Genomic DNA, 16,130 nt, shown 5'->3' with positions numbered 1-16,130 from the left:
ATATCATTGATAGTGCTTCTAGAAGATTCTCCCCCACCCTCTTTTCAATAAATTTTAATTAAAGTAAGTCCGAGTTAATCAATTAATTACACCTTTTACAGCACGAACACAATGATAATGTAGTAGGTACCTTATCACGCGCAGAAATAAAATATACGAGTATGAAAGAGTGGAAATGCCACCAAATTGACGAAATGAGTTCAGACTTAGGCACAAGAGAAGTATTCCGCTGGCTCAACATTTTTTGAGCCGTACAAGGCTAAAGAACAAACAAAAATAAATCACCAGCCAAGATTTTAGGGGCTCGATCAAGTGCCTTTTTCGATTTTTGTTGGATTTCAAAAAATCAATTTGGGCTAAATAATATTTGTACAAAAAAAATTCATCAAATTGTTTTTCAAAGCTCAAATTCGATACGTACCTACTACCTAGGACCTACCTTATTTTCAACGACCTTCGGATGATGAGAAAGAGAACCTCCGCCACGGATCCTCCTCATCCGCCATCCCACAGTAAAGGAAGACCCGATGAAGAAAACGAATTTGTGAAAAACAGAAATATGTAATGAACATTTATGCATACTTATTGTAGTTAATTATCAAGATTTTTTCCTCAAAAATCAAATCTTACACTCATCGTCTAAATACAAATTACAAAAAGATTCATAAATAGAATTACAAATATGATCCTGATGTTCATCAGGATTCTCCATCTCCACATCATCAGACACCTCGGCAGACTGTAACAAAATTTTGAATCGTTCCATCAGACTTCTGTTGCCATCGAGACACCACGCCAATAAATCAAGCCAATCAGATACATTAATCTTCACTCTCGCATCGTTAATCAAGTTGCGAGAGAATTTCACAAATTCTAGCTTTACTTTGTCGAGATTTTCTTCGCCCGATAGAAATTTTTCAACGAACCGAATAACTTCATTAATACATCCTTCGTGCAGCAAATCGCGTATATTGTTCAAATTACTCACGAGCAATTCGTTGAGAAAAACTTTAGCTTCGTCTGCGATGAACACGACTTCAAGATATTTTTCAAATTCAGTTTCCCCGCTCATCTCACAACAGCTGTAAAGGATCCAAAACAGATCACTTTTTGATATCGTCGTAATAATTTGACGTTTCAAATTTCGGATTACCTCCTGATCCAATGTACAATAATCGAAGTAGTCTTGCAATTCCTCAAAACGTTTCGAATTCAATAAAGTTGTACAAGGCTCTTTGATGGAACTAAAATCAGTCATCACAGTGCGTTTGAAAACAGCGATATTTTCTTCAGTCTCTAAGCACATCTTCATGATCTCTTCGAATCTGTTTCTATAATTCATCTGACCGATAACCAAACGATGCCAATTTACTGCCCAGTAATTACGTCTGCGTTCGATATTCCAACGTGAAAGTATGTCAATAATTAAAGGATAATTTGGCGACTCTAGTATCAGATTTTCAATGGATTTAACCACGAAATCGTGACTTCCTTCATCAGCTATCCATTGTTTCTGTCGTTCGGAAATACACAGCCACATTTCCCATAGTAAATGGTTCACATAATCTCGACTGTTCTGTAAGTTTGTTACGTACAGGAGAATTCCAAGAAGCTGATCGTTATTGATTAAACCCACTAAATACTTCCAGGTCAGTATGGTATATTCGATGTAGTTGTATTTTTCCGCAAAAGTTGCCACAATATCGAAACATTTCTCAATTATCACAGAATTCAGAGGCGACTTCGCTAACTCGGGGACAATGCGCCAAGTCAGTTCGACATCGGAAATACCAATGATAAACTTGAGTTTACGCAGACGCTCTTCGCCATCAGGTATCTGTTTCCAAAACAGTTCTATGGCTGGCCAATGATGGTAGAATTTTCTGGAAACTGGTAACAGAAATTCGCAGAGGTCAACGCGCCTTGGATTGAATGCTCCGGTCATACGGCACATTTTACAGCACCAATAATTCAAGAATGGATCAGTGTTTTCCTGAAACGCTTTGGTAGCACAATTCAACTCATTCTGCGACAACGTCTCTTTCAAGAGATTCACATCCTCGAGGAAACAATACGTGCAAGCGATTTGAAACTTCTGCACATTGGTTAACACACCGCCACTTAGTAACTTTTTGGCGGTTTGTTCAAAGCTAACTGATCCATTCGGTAACCATACTAACTGATCCAATAATACGATCATGTCATCTGGCCGCATATCACAAAAAAACACATGTTGCCAGTGATATGTCCACCATTTCATTCTGGAAACGTTCATCTGATAACTCAATCCACGAATGGTATTGATGACTGTTTCAGGTAAAGGTAATGCTAGTCGCGGAATAAGATCTATTTCGGGAGTGTCAACATCAATTTCTCTGTTTCCACGGCGCAGCTGAGTTATTTTATGATTCATCAAAACAGCCATCGAAGATATAGCAGCCAGATCTGCCAGTTCACCAACGTGACTGTAAAATACCAACGAACCATTGGGCATATCGCGCTGGTCACTCATTTTGAGAATACTCGGAAAGTTGGGTCGTACACAATTTCTTGAAAACCTGAAAGTCAAATGATTCTATCAGTAAGAATCGATTACCTACTCTCTACTTGAATTTGAATTGTTTTTCAGCAAAACAACAAAGTTGGTTGCTTACAAATTTGAAGAACAAACATTTTATTTTATCAATGTATCTGGAAAACCCAGTGTAAGTTGGTGTTACTTTTTTTCCATATAAAATATTTTCAAGTTTTTTTTTAAAAAAAAGTGAGTAGGTATGGATTCTTTAACTTTTTAAATTACCTGCTTTTAAATTTTTTGAAAATGTTGGTTGATTTTCATTTTCTAAATAATATTATGGGTACCTGCTTTTTTTTGGTCATTTTCAGTTCTTTTTTTAAATATATTATGTGTGAAAATGTTGGTCGATTTTTTTTATGTCCCAATGGCCTTTTTTATGTAGAGACCACCTAATGTCAGTGGTGGCTGCCGATACACATCAGGGTAGAAGTTCAAACATGATGAGTTTTGTTTGATAAGCAAATATTATTTAGAAATTGCATCCCTCTTTGGTAATGTTCAGATGCAATATTATGATAAGTTGTAAAATAAGGTTTTGAAAAATTTTTGTTTTTTCAGGTGTTACCACTAGCATTTTATGAAGAGTAATATCATCCACCTGATGATCAACCTGAACAGCCGGATGAAGATCCCTGGGCCAAGGTAGGAACCATGTTTTTTCAATGAAATATTCATGGTTGATTTTTTAGTTACTTACTTACCTACCTTTTTTGTTAAAAAATATTTAGGCAGGTAAAAAATACCATACTTTTTTGGTTGATTTCTATAGTTACCTATACCTTTTTTGTTAAAAGATATTCAGGTAGGTAAAAAATATCACACTTTTTTAGGTTGATTTTTTTAGTTAACTACCTTTTTTGTTGAAAAATATTTAGGTAGGTAAAAAATATGTAGGTAAGTACTATACTTTTTTTGGTTGATTTTGTTGTTGAAATATGCAGGTACCTACCTTTGGTTGATTATGCAATAACCTAAATGTTGAGGATTTTTGCAATATTTTGAGTTGCATTTTTTTACAGCATAGGCATATTTTACAAGGACACTTGAATATTAAGTAAGTAATTTTTGTTTTTTCTATATTTTTTAAATGTACGTAAAATTCCATTATCTGTTCTTTAAATAAAAAATTGAATTACTAGATTTTACAGTCATTAAGTGTCTACTGTAAAGAAATATCCAGACAAGGTCATCTCAGCCTGACCTTTCCGGGTGGAGTAGGAATACTCCCTTCTATGTATATATCACCACATAGTGGTAAACATCATGTATTTCTAAACTAGCAATATTAACTTCTTTCATTAAAAATTCACTGTTCAAGGATTTGAATCCTTGAATGTCTATAACAAATGATCAATGTTGCAAATTGATCATTTATTAAGACTGCTTCCTTGTTTATAATATGTGACGCGACACGACAAAATTGACCTTCGAGCCGAAAATAAGTTTTTGAGTTACAGGGGGTTAAAGTTTTCAGTCCAGTTCTGCTCGTTTAGCTGAAGCACTTGCGTTCTAATTAGGTTCTCCGGCTAAACTGAGCAAAACATAGTCTTGGATAACGTTTCTTGCCTGTTTTGTGTGAACATCACTGGGTAGAATGGTTATTTACATTGATACAGGGGGCTCAGCCGTGATTGCGCTCATTTTTTCAATTTTTTTTATTTTTTCATCATTTCAATTTTGAAATTGATCTGGAGGCGAAACAAAGCGTTCTACGAGAAAAATACATCGAGCAAAGTTGTAGAGAATTAAATTTTCAAAAACCTATAAGAGGTTTATTTTTCTCCAAAATGCATAGTTTTTCTGTTTTTCTCAAAAAACAGAAATTTTATGGTAATCATCATCAGGTTTTAGTTTTTTGAGAAAAACAGAAAAACTACCTATGCATTTTGGAGAAAAATAAACCTCTTATAGGTTTTTGAAAATTTAATTCTCTACAACTTTGCTCCACATATTTTTCTCGTAGAACGCTTTGTTTCGCCTCCAGGTCCATTTAAAAGTTGAAATAATCAAAAAATAAAAAAAAATAAAAAAAATGAGCACACTTTTGACTGGATTACCATGTATATGGAGCTATGCAAATCATAGGGACTTCTGGGTGGTTTTAAATGATCTTTGAATGTCTAAGTACCAAAAATCTGTCAAAAAGTGAAAAATAATTTTTTAGGTCCGAAGGTCGATTTTGTCCTGTCACGTCACATTATGTAAGTGGTTTTTTTCTTTCTCCCACCACTCAAAAAAATGAAACATCTTAACAGTTATTTCACACAGCTGAGCTGTACTAAAAAATATGTAGTAAGATTTCAAGCATGCACCTTTGGTGATTTTTTTTCTGAATGAAAATATTTTCAAGGTAGTTTTTCAAAAAATTAGACCTTATCTTTGAATTTCTATTAATTTTTTTGATATACCTGTATAAAACTTTTGGCATCTCTTACTCTTATATAACAACATAGAAACTACTTTTTATCTCCGATACCTGATAGCTTGTACTATGTATGAGGAGAAGTCACCATGGGACAGTGTTAAAATTTACATATTCATCTTATTTTTTATAATTTTAAACTGAAAGTATTAGATTTTTCAACTTTTTTTTACTAATGTAGGAACCATGTTTTTTTAATGAATATGTAAGCAGTAGTTGGTTACTTTTTTTCTCAATTTTAAAAAAATACATGGTCATTTACATATTTGGAAAATACATTGTAAAATGACATTTGCATATTTGAAATGTTTCAAAATAGCTCCACCTATTAAGAGTAGGGTTTTTTTAAACATAGCTAGGTCCATTGGATAGTATAAATATACTAATCAACAGACACTGCTGTTTAGTATATTTCTATCAAGTACCTGTTGGTGTTTTTTTAAACTATCGTTGTTTTTTTTAAAATATCATAGTAACTCTTATGTACGTGGGACTATGTGTCCAAAACTGTAGTCATGGGTTGATATGCTAACCCTCTCAGGGGTTAGCATTTTAAATATGTAGTAACTCTTGTGTATGTGGGACTCTGTGTCTAAACTGTAAAATCGGTGATATGATAACCCAGAAAAAATTCAACTGTACCCAATACACACCTGAACTCCAGACGTTTTTTTCTACTTCGATGGTCAGTTTTTTCCACTTTGATGTTGATCCATACAGTCCATGTCGATATTGATCCAGCCAGTCGTTTTTTTCTAATTCGATTGATCCAGCCAAAATCAGTTTTTTCCACTTCGATGATGTTGATTCAGCCAGTCCACGTCGATATTGATCCAGCCAGTCGTTTTTTTTTCTAATTCGAGATTGATCCAGCCAAAATCAGTTTTTTCCACTTCGATGATGTTGATTCAGCCAGTCCACGTCGATATTGATCCAGCCAAAATCAGTTTTTTTCTACTTTGAGGTTGATCCAAGTTTTTTTCCACTTCGATGTTGATCACTTTTTTTACTTGACTAGACTTGCTCCAACATCAGGTAGATTTTTTAAAATTCTAGCTACTTTTTTTTAAAAATTAGATACAAGATTTTTTTAAATTCTTTTTTTTTTTTAATTTTAGATACAAGATTTTTTAAAATTCTAGCTACTTTTTTTAAAATTTTAGATACAAGATTTTTTATTATAGATACTTTTTTTAAAATTTTAAACATTTTTCAAACAAAAAATTATTTAACATTGTAGGTACTTGTAGATTTTTTTAAAATTCTAGCTACTTTTTTTAAAATTTTAGATAGCCTACAAGATTTTTTAAAATTCTAGCTACTTTTTTTTAAAATTTTAGATAGCCTACAAGATTTTTTAAAATTCTTTCAAACAAAAAATTTAACATTGTAGGTGCTTTTTTCAAACAACTATTATTTACAAATTACATAAATTACCTACACCATTGCCATTTAACTGAACAAATAGGTACCTACATATTTTTTTAAAATATTTTAATTGTACAAATAGGTACCTACATATTTTTTTTAATATTTTAATTACATAAAAAAAACAGGTACCTACTTTCTTAAATATTTTAATTGAACAAATAGGTACCTACTTATTACAACAAATTACATAAGTATTGAACAAATTACAAGAATAGACTATATCCCTCAACCATTTAGGGATCTGTCTTGGTTTTCTAGATTTTATAAAAATATCTGCTTTAATTACATAAAGAAACAGGTACCTACTTTCTTAAATATTTTAATTGAACAAATAGGTACCTACATAAATATTTTAATTACATATTTTAATTGAACAAATAGGTACCTACTTATTACAACAAATTACATAAGTATTGAACAAATTACAAGAATAGGTTTTTTAAATATTTTGAATTACAAGTTTTTTTTAAATAAACTAATTACAAGACTATATCCCTCAACCATTTAGGTATATACCTACCTCAATTACCTTATGGAACGAGAAGAATTTTACTGGTCGTTATCACTCTAATTGTTTGTTAGGATTGTAAAGTGTTCTAGTTCATAGTGATTTGGACCAATTGGATCTCACTAGGCAAGTAAAAAATTAAAGACTTCTCCCCTGATCACATCGAGGAGAAAAAATATTAAAAAATTACTTATTTAAATCTTACGCACTTTATGGAACGAAAAGAATTAATTTTACTGGTAACATTATCGAATTTTTCTTACTCTAATACTTTTATATTACTTTTCAACACTTTTTAAGTTGATTACAGCTCTTTCTGGGAGTATGTTTAAATTCTTTTCTAAATTACCTACAAGTACCTAATTTGTATCTTCTGGTAATATACTCATTTTATCATTAGATGCTGAGTTAGTTTTTTTAAGAAAAAAACTGATAAAGGGCGAGTAAATCCAGCTTCATAGCCAATGCATCTTCATTTTCATGAGAGAAACATCAGCAATCATATAAATTTGTAAAGGTATACTTATAAACTTTCCATCTGGATAATTCTGTAGTTCAGTGAGCACTTTGAAAGCTTTTCACTCGAAATTTATAGTTGATTCACAGTGTATGTGAAATTCTAAGTGTTATTACAAGGATTGAATTCAGAACTAAGGTCTTATCAATCTTCACAACATTTTTCTGAGATTTTTCGGTAAGATCATTTAAATTGTTATTAAATTATATGTCACAAATAATAGTACATTACATTAATAGATTAATAATGTGTGTGATTATGAAGAGTGCAAAGTTACTGAGCGAGTCAAATAGGTACCTATGCTTAAAATTATTATTAAAAAAACTAATAATTTGATCAAGTGACAGATTTCAATCAGATTGTAGCCAGCTTTTTCAATTCTGGCTGATCTTTCCGTCGTTTTTTCTAAGCAAATCCCCTATTGTTTATTCTTAGGATTGTAAAGTATTCCAGTTCATAATGATTGGGATCAATTGGATCAATCTCACACTCCAACTGATGAGAGTTTAAGTAGGTACCTAATTTGTTGAAAAACATTAAAAAAGAATTACTTATTTCAATCTACTTTTTTGGAGTTGCTTAGAGCTCTTTCTGTAGTAATTTCATTGTACAACACAACATAACACATGAACGTAATGCATGTAGTGATGTACGAAAAAAGTTGGTAGAGTTAAATTTTCTACCCATTTTTACATCCCATACTCTAATACTTGTATCCAACGACCCATCAAACTCTAGATGCTGAGATCCAATTCTGCAGTTCATTGAGCACTTTGAAGGTTTTTCATCTGTTTTTTGAACCATGTTTTTTAATGAATATGTAAGCAGCAGTTCTTCCAAGTGGTTACTTTTTTTCTCAATTTTAAAAAATACATTGTAAAATGACATTTGCATATTTTGAAGTGGTTCTAAATAGCTCCACCTATCAAGAGTAGGGTTTTTTTAAACATAGCTAGGTCCATTGGTTAGTATAAATATACTAATCAACAGACACTGCTGATTAGTATATTTCTATCAAGTCTACGTTGGTTTTAAACTATCTGTGTTGGTTTTAAACTATCTCTCAGTTGTGGTATCTCTGTGTATCTGTGGGACTGTGTGTCCTCATGGGTTAAGAAAATTGTTATGCTAACCCTCTCATGGGTTAGCAGATTCAACTGTACCCAATACAGCTCAAATCCAGCTGTCAAGTTTTTTTTACCATGGGTTAGCAGATCCAACTGTACACAATGCACATCAACTCTGTCCAGTCTTGGATGTTGCTCCACTCAGTCAGTTTTTTACCAAGGGTTAGCAGATTCAAATGTACCCAATACAGCTCAAATCCAGCCAGTCAAGTTTTTTTACCATGGGTTTGCAGATTCAACTCTACCCAAAGCACCTCAAATCCAGCCGTCAAGTTTTTTTACCATGGGTTAGCAGATCCAACTGTACACAATGCACCTCAAATCCAGCCAGTCTTGGATGTTGTTCCAACTTATCAAGTAGATTTTTTAAAATCAATAAGCTACTTTAAATTTCAACAATCTACTTTTTAATTTCAACTAGCTACTTTTTAAATTTCAACAAGCTATTAATTTCAACGAGCTACTTTTTTTTTAAATTTCAACAAGCTACTTTATAATTTCAAGCTACTTTTTTTTAAATTTTCTAAACAAATTAATTCTTAGGAACCTACTTTTTGAACCTATCATAGGTAAGTTGATACTTGAACCTACTTTTTGAACCTATTATAGGTAGGTTTTTTTTTATAATTAATACTTGAACCTACTTTTTGAACCTATCATATGTAGGTTTTTGTTTTTTTTTTTAAATTAATACTTGGAACCTACTTTTTTAAAAAATTTAAAACAAATTAATACTTATGAACCTACTTTTTCAATATTTTTTAAACAAATTAATACTTATGAACCTACTTTCTGAACCTATCATAGGTAGTTTTTTTTTTTAAATTTAATACTTGGAACCCACTTTTTAAAAATTTTTTAAAATAATTACTTATGAACCTACTTTTTTTGAACCACCATAGGTAGATTTTTAAAAAAAATTAATACTTGAACCTACTTTTTGAACCTATTATAGGTAGATATTTTAAAAATTAATACTTGAACCTACTTTTTGAACCTATCATAGGTAGGTTTTTTAAAAAAGTAATACTTGAACCTACTTTTTGAACCTATTATATGTAGGTTTTTGTTTAAAAGATTAATACTTGGAACCTACTTTTTTTTTAAAATTTTAAACAAATTAATACTTATGAACCTACTTTTTCAATATTTTTAAACAAATTAATACTTATGAACCTACTTTTTGAACCTGTAGGTTTTTTTTAAAAATAAAAAATAATACTTGGAACCTACTTTTTTAAAAAATTTTTAAACAAATTAATACTTATGAACCTACTTTTTGAACCCGTAGGTTTTTAAAAAAAATTAATACTTGGAACCTACTTTTTGAATCATAGGTAGGTTTTTTTTTTTTTTTAAATTAATACTTGGAACCTACTTTTTTGAATCATTTTCATAAATACTCTTTATGTATTTTTTATTAGACATACTTATTAAATTAGTAGGTACCTATGTTTGAAATTATTAGTTTAGATACATTTTCATTATTTTTTATTAGACATACTTATTAAATTAGTAGGTACCTATGTTTGAAATTATTAGTTCAGATAAATTTTCATTATAAGTGATACATTTTTTACTACATTTTTTACAACCATCTAAGTGAAGATGGGCAATGGAATAGAGTCAAATTCGATCTCATTCAGGGTATAATTATTGAGGTTGTCGCATTTCAAAGAAATTATATAAATGACAAATCTTAAGCAAGTACCTTCTCACAAAAAAACACTGTTTGGTTCTCAAGCCAATCAAACGTAGCTTACTGAATTAGAATTGGAACAGTCACCAAACCATTTCCTTGTTGAAAAACTAGTTTAAATAATGAAATTTTAGTTCAAAAATTACTTATTGTTGGGAAACTAGTTTTTCTTCATTCGGTTGATTGACTGAAAAAATGAAATTCGTCTTCTCTTCACTCGAAATTTAATCTGCGATTCGATTCTACATTATGACCGCATTGTATGTGAAATTCTGCGTGTTATTCTGAGGATTGAATTCGGACCATTGTTATCAATTTTCACAACATTATCAGATGCTTCTTTTCCTACCATTGTGTCATAACAGTAAGTAGTCTTTTTTCTTAAAGACTTCTCCACTGATCACATTTGACGAGAAAAAAATAGTTTTAAAAGTTGAAAAATGTTAAGTAGGTACCTAATTTGTTAAAAAAGGTTTTTAAGAATATTAAAAAAAAGAATTACTTATTTCTATCTTGAGAGTGTAAGTTGATTACAGCTCTTTCTGGAATAATTTCAAGTAGTACACCGTGATAAATTTCATTGTACGACACAAAACACATGAACATAATGCATATAGTGATAAATACAATGTAATGTACTAAAAATAATGCAAAACTTTTGCTGGAGGCTCCAGATGGGGTTGAAAATGGTGGTGAGGTAAATTTTTTACCCATTTTTCATTAACAATTTCATCACATTTTCATGATAAATTGAGCAAAATGCTGATTGAACCCATCAATTGTGCACAATGTTGAAAAATATATATACATCCCATACTCTGATACTTAAATCCAACGACCCATCAAACTGTAGATGCTGAGATACAATTCTGCAGTTCGGTGAGCACTTTGAAAGCTTTCTTCACCTTTTACTCAGTTTACCCAGGGGCATTTTCTCCATATCCAGCGAGTTGTTGTTTTTTACTAACTTTTACATTACTTTTTTAAATAATATGCCTTGGATAGATTGACAGCAATATCTTCACACTTACATTGAAATGTTTCATACTGAACAAATTTTTGGTTTAGATTGTGAGGTTTTCATGGAATTGTATGATTTTGTGTGGAAATCAAAAACAATAACAAGAGCATTTCCACCTCAAAATAATTAATTTTTTATTTAAAAAAATAATTAATCTTTTTTTTATTCTTTAAAAAAATCTTTTTTTATTCTTTTAAAAAAAGTAGCTATATGTATGTTGAAAAAAAAAGTAATCTTTATTCTTTTAAAATAAAAGTAGCTATATGTATGTTGAAAAAAAGTAGGTAATCTTTATTCTTTTTTTTAAAAAAATGTATGTTGAAAAAAAGTAATCTTTATTCTTTTTTTAAAAAAAGTAGCTATATGTATGTTGAAAGAAGGGTACCTTGCTATGTTTTATTTTTTTGTTTCAGTTTTTTTGAAGTACCTACCTTTGTATGTATATTTGTACATATGTATGTTTTTTTTTCATTTTTTTGAAAAATTGAGACCTACCTACCTTTTTGGTGGGTGTATGTATATTTGTGCATATGTAACGTTTTTTTGTTTTTTTAATTACCTCTTTTAAATGAGATTAAAATGTTTAAAATGTAATCAGTTATCATTCTTGTGAATTATGTTTTTTAAATGAAATCATTCTTGTGAATATGTTTTTTTTTTTAAAAATGAGATTAAAATGTTTAAAATGTAAATCAGTTATCATTCTTGTGAATTATGTGTTTTTTTAAAAATGAGATTAAAAATGTTTAAAATGTAAATCAGTTATCATTCTTGTGAATTATGTTTTTTTTTTAAATGAAATCATTCTTGTGAATTATGTTTTTAGAACTACCAGAGAAGGTCAAGGATAAAGTAGTAAAAAGATTAGCTCCGAAGAAAAAAGAACTACCGGAGAAGGTCAAGGATAAAGTCAGGGCTGCGGGTATCCCATGTACATCCATAAATACGGAGAGTGTAACATTTCGGTAAATGCCAATCTTACGGCGGAGGGTTTGTCCATTGAGATCTCCGAGGCCCAGAAGGACTTCGACATGGATGTGGATGTCATATCTGTGTCGTCGGATGAGGAAACTAATGTCAATCTTACGGCGGAGGAATCGCCCATTGAGACCTCCGAGCCCAAGAAGGACTTCGACATGGATGAGGAAGTCATATCTGTGTCGTCGGATGAGGAAACTAATGCCAATCTCAAGTCAGAGGACTGGAAACATGCAGTTTCGCCGGAAGTGATTGAAACGCGTCGTCGTCACTCCGAGCTGAGGAAAAAGGCAGAGAAGGTGGAAAAGCCGAAAAAAAAACCTGCGCCCAAGAAGTCAGTAACAAGATTAGCTCCGAAGAAAAAAGAACTACCGGAGAAGGTCAAGGATAAAGTAGTAAAAAGAACTACCGGAGAAGGTCAAGGATAAAGTCATCAATCAGGCCTCTATGGTACTTACGAAACTAACGAAGGTCAAGGATAAAGTCATCAATCAGGCCTCTATGGTACTTACGAAACTAACGAAATCGTTGCCGATGAGCAAAATAAAGGAAGCTCCCAAATCTGTCATCGTGGTAGTTCCAAAAAAGGCTCAGAACCAGAATCGTCTGCAAGAAAAACAAAAGTCAGAGGTCAAAAATGAGGTAGAAAAGACATCTGAAAGAAGAGTCAACTTACCAGACTGCTACATCAAAATGGTTCCCACGATTTCAGCGGAGTACACTAGGGTATATTTTCCCATAAGAGATGGTCAGGCGTACCGCAGAAAAATCGTTAGAAAGCGACTGCCACAAAACATTGGTATTTCAAAGACAACTGCCGAATTCTTTGACTTCAAAAGGCAATACATGCCTCTACAGTGTTATAAGATGGTTCACCAACTCGAAAATTGGTACTTTATAAACGGCTTTGCCGTCATAGGCGACGGCGTTGCTTATGGCCTAATAAAAGAAACGATACACAAAGATCGCAACAGAGTTCGTAAACTGAAGACGTCCGTGATCAATGGATCGAACCTATCCATGCACAGGCTCGAAGACAACGTATCACGTCTTCCCAGGATGCCCACACACGTAATTTTATCAATAGGAGCGTTCGACACAAGCTATAAGTGTCACAAGAAAAACGTAAGCAGATTCTCCTCTCTGCTCAGGCTGCTATATTGCAAGGGAGTGATGCACCTCATAATGTTGCCGGTGGTATTCTACAAATCATGCAATATTGAAAAATTACAATTCAACAATTTTTTAAAGAAGATGGCTCATAGAGAGTTTTATGGGTCATTCACGTATGATGACGAGGTCTAGCGCATTAACGGGAAATGCCCTCCGAAGGGTAAAAATAAGAGGATCCCATACTTAGATGAAATTCAGCACTACGAAATTGCGCTGGAATTGCTCCGCAAAACAGCTGCCCGAGCTACGAAGTTGTTAATGTAGATGCTGAGATACAATTCTGCAGTTCAGTGAGCACTTTGAAAGCTTTCTTCACCTTTTACTCAGTTTACCCAGGGGCATTTTCTCCATATCCAGCGAGTTGTTGTTTTTTACTAACTTTTACATTACTTTTTTAAATAATATGCCTTGGATAGATTGACAGCAATATCTTCACACTTACATTGAAATGTTTCATACTGAACAAATTTTTGGTTTAGATTGTGAGGTTTTCATGGAATTGTATGATTTTGTGTGGAAATCAAAAACAATAACAAGAGCATTTCCACCTCAAAATAATTAATTTTTTATTTAAAAAAATAATTAATCTTTTTTTTATTCTTTAAAAAAATCTTTTTTTATTCTTTTAAAAAAAGTAGCTATATGTATGTTGAAAAAAAAGTAATCTTTATTCTTTTAAAATAAAAGTAGCTATATGTATGTTGAAAAAAAGTAATCTTTATTCTTTTTTTTTTTAAAAAGTAGCTATACATATGTATGTTGAAAAAAAGTAATCTTTATTCTTTTTTTTTTTTAAAAAGTAGCTATATGTATGTTGAAAAAAAGTAATCTTTATTCTTTTTTAAAAAAAGTAGCTATTTGTATGTTGAAAGAAGGGTACCTTGCTATGTTTTATTTTTTTGTTTCAGTTTTTTTGAAGTACCTACCTTTGTATGTAGGTATATTTGTACATATGTATGTTTTTTTTTTTTTGAAAAATTGAGACCTACCTACCTTTTTGGTGGGTGTATGTATATTTGTGCATATGTAACGTTTTTTTGTTTTTTTAATTACCTCTTTTAAATGAGATTAAAATGTTTAAAATGTAAATCAGTTATCATTCTTGTGAATTATGTTTTTTTTTTTAAATGAAATCATTCTTTGTGATTTTTTTTTTTTTTTAAAGTGAGATTAAAATGTGTAAAATGTAAATCAGTTTTCCATCATTTTATTTTTTTTTATTTTGCTCAGTAAAGGCTAAAACACGGTAAATGCTTCATATCAGCATTTTATTTATAGGTAGGTTCAGTAGTGAGGTTATTAAAAAATACCTAGGTACTATTTATAGGTTGTTTAAAAAATGGATAATTTGAACAAATCATCTTTCAATAGTTTTTTGACTGTGTCCTGCCGCCACCCGTGACTTAGTCACGCACAGTACAATCTAGTTGGTTATTATTATAAAGTAGTTTCTACAAGTTTTATACAGGTACAGATTTTAAAAGCAGTTTCCCCGGATAATTCAATAAGAACAAATCTCCCGTGTAAGTACATACTATAATACCTACGTTTACCTTAGACCTTTACTTATGTGGTTTGTTTTAGCCAAATTTTAACTTCCTAGAAGAGGCAGTATAGAATAAGCAGAGCAGAATCGTTTTAAAATTTGTATCAAATTGAAAGTAGTGGAACGTGGAACTCCTTGGGTACATCTCTCGATGCGTGGAGCTTTCTCATGCACGCGCTCATTCGCATAAATTCGTTTCTCGCTCGATCAAATTTTGCATATTCTTGTAAACAAGCTACACTCGCAAATGCGGGGCGCCGAGGGGAACGATTCGCGCCCAGTACTCACATTTTCAAAAAAACATAGGAAGGCGATGGGCGGGGGGGGGGGGGTTCTGAAAACGTATAAAATAAATTCTATTTAACTTAGTCTCTACATGTTTTTGAATTTTTTGTTAGCTAGACCTGATTGTTTCCAAACATTCCTTGGTACCTTCTTATTAAATAAAGTACACTTGAATGGAAAATTTAAAATATTTTAATTAAACAAATTACATAGGTACCTACTTTTAGGTTATAAACCTATCATAGGTAGTTTTTTTAAAAAAATTAAATGGATGGGTTCATGAGGCAACGTCAAAATGATCGGAAAATGATCCGCATCGCATAGGTACCTACTTTTTTTAAATATTTTAATTATTACATAAAATAGGTACCTACTTTTTTAAAAAATATTACCTATTACAACAAATTACGTAGAAATTACAACAAATTACAAGAATAGGTACCTACTTTTTTAAATATTTTAATTAAACAAATTACATAGGTACCTACTTTTTTTAAAGAAAAACTTACACTTTTTGCTCGTTGACGAATTTCTAAGGTTTAATCGAGAAATAATTTAAACGTAAGCTTAATCGGTTTGAAGTATTTCCTTACGATTTTAAAATAATTACTTAAAATAATTACATAGGTAAGTAAGTAATTTTTTTTCAAGTTGAAAATTTTTTAAAAATTTTTATTTTAAAAAAACTTGATTAAAGTTTCAATTACAAATTTAAAATTTATTTTTATTAAAAATCCATTATAAAATGTATAGGTGATGAACCAGCATTTATTGAAAAAGAGTACAATATTCCTGATAACAAACCTGATCCTGCAAATTAAGATCCCTGGAAGGATTTAATTTAT

The 16,130-nt window shown here is 31.3% G+C and overlaps 1 protein-coding gene across 3 annotated transcripts in view; it reads right to left on the bottom strand.

The window, feature by feature from the left end:
- The window catches only part of LOC135845684 (uncharacterized), a 71,149-nt gene that overhangs the window by 34,817 nt on the left and 20,202 nt on the right, over nucleotides 1-16,130 (bottom strand). Inside the window, exon 3 of one of the 3 annotated variants that reach the window (XM_065364460.1) lies at nucleotides 437-2,558. The exons of 1 other annotated variant lie outside the window; for it this stretch is intronic. In XM_065364460.1, coding sequence (XP_065220532.1) covers nucleotides 620-2,558 — 1,939 coding nt within the window. In that variant the 3' untranslated portion in view covers nucleotides 437-619. Of the gene's footprint in view, nucleotides 1-436; nucleotides 2,559-16,130 lie in introns of those variants that run through there. One more of the 3 variants, XM_065364459.1, reaches the window with a different exon arrangement.

Source organism: Planococcus citri, chromosome 4, assembly GCF_950023065.1.
Source record: "Planococcus citri chromosome 4, ihPlaCitr1.1, whole genome shotgun sequence".
Classification (NCBI taxonomy): Eukaryota; Metazoa; Arthropoda; class Insecta; order Hemiptera; family Pseudococcidae; genus Planococcus; species Planococcus citri.
Note: the sequence above shows the minus strand (reverse complement) of the source record. Positions and strands in the feature narration are given on the sequence as shown.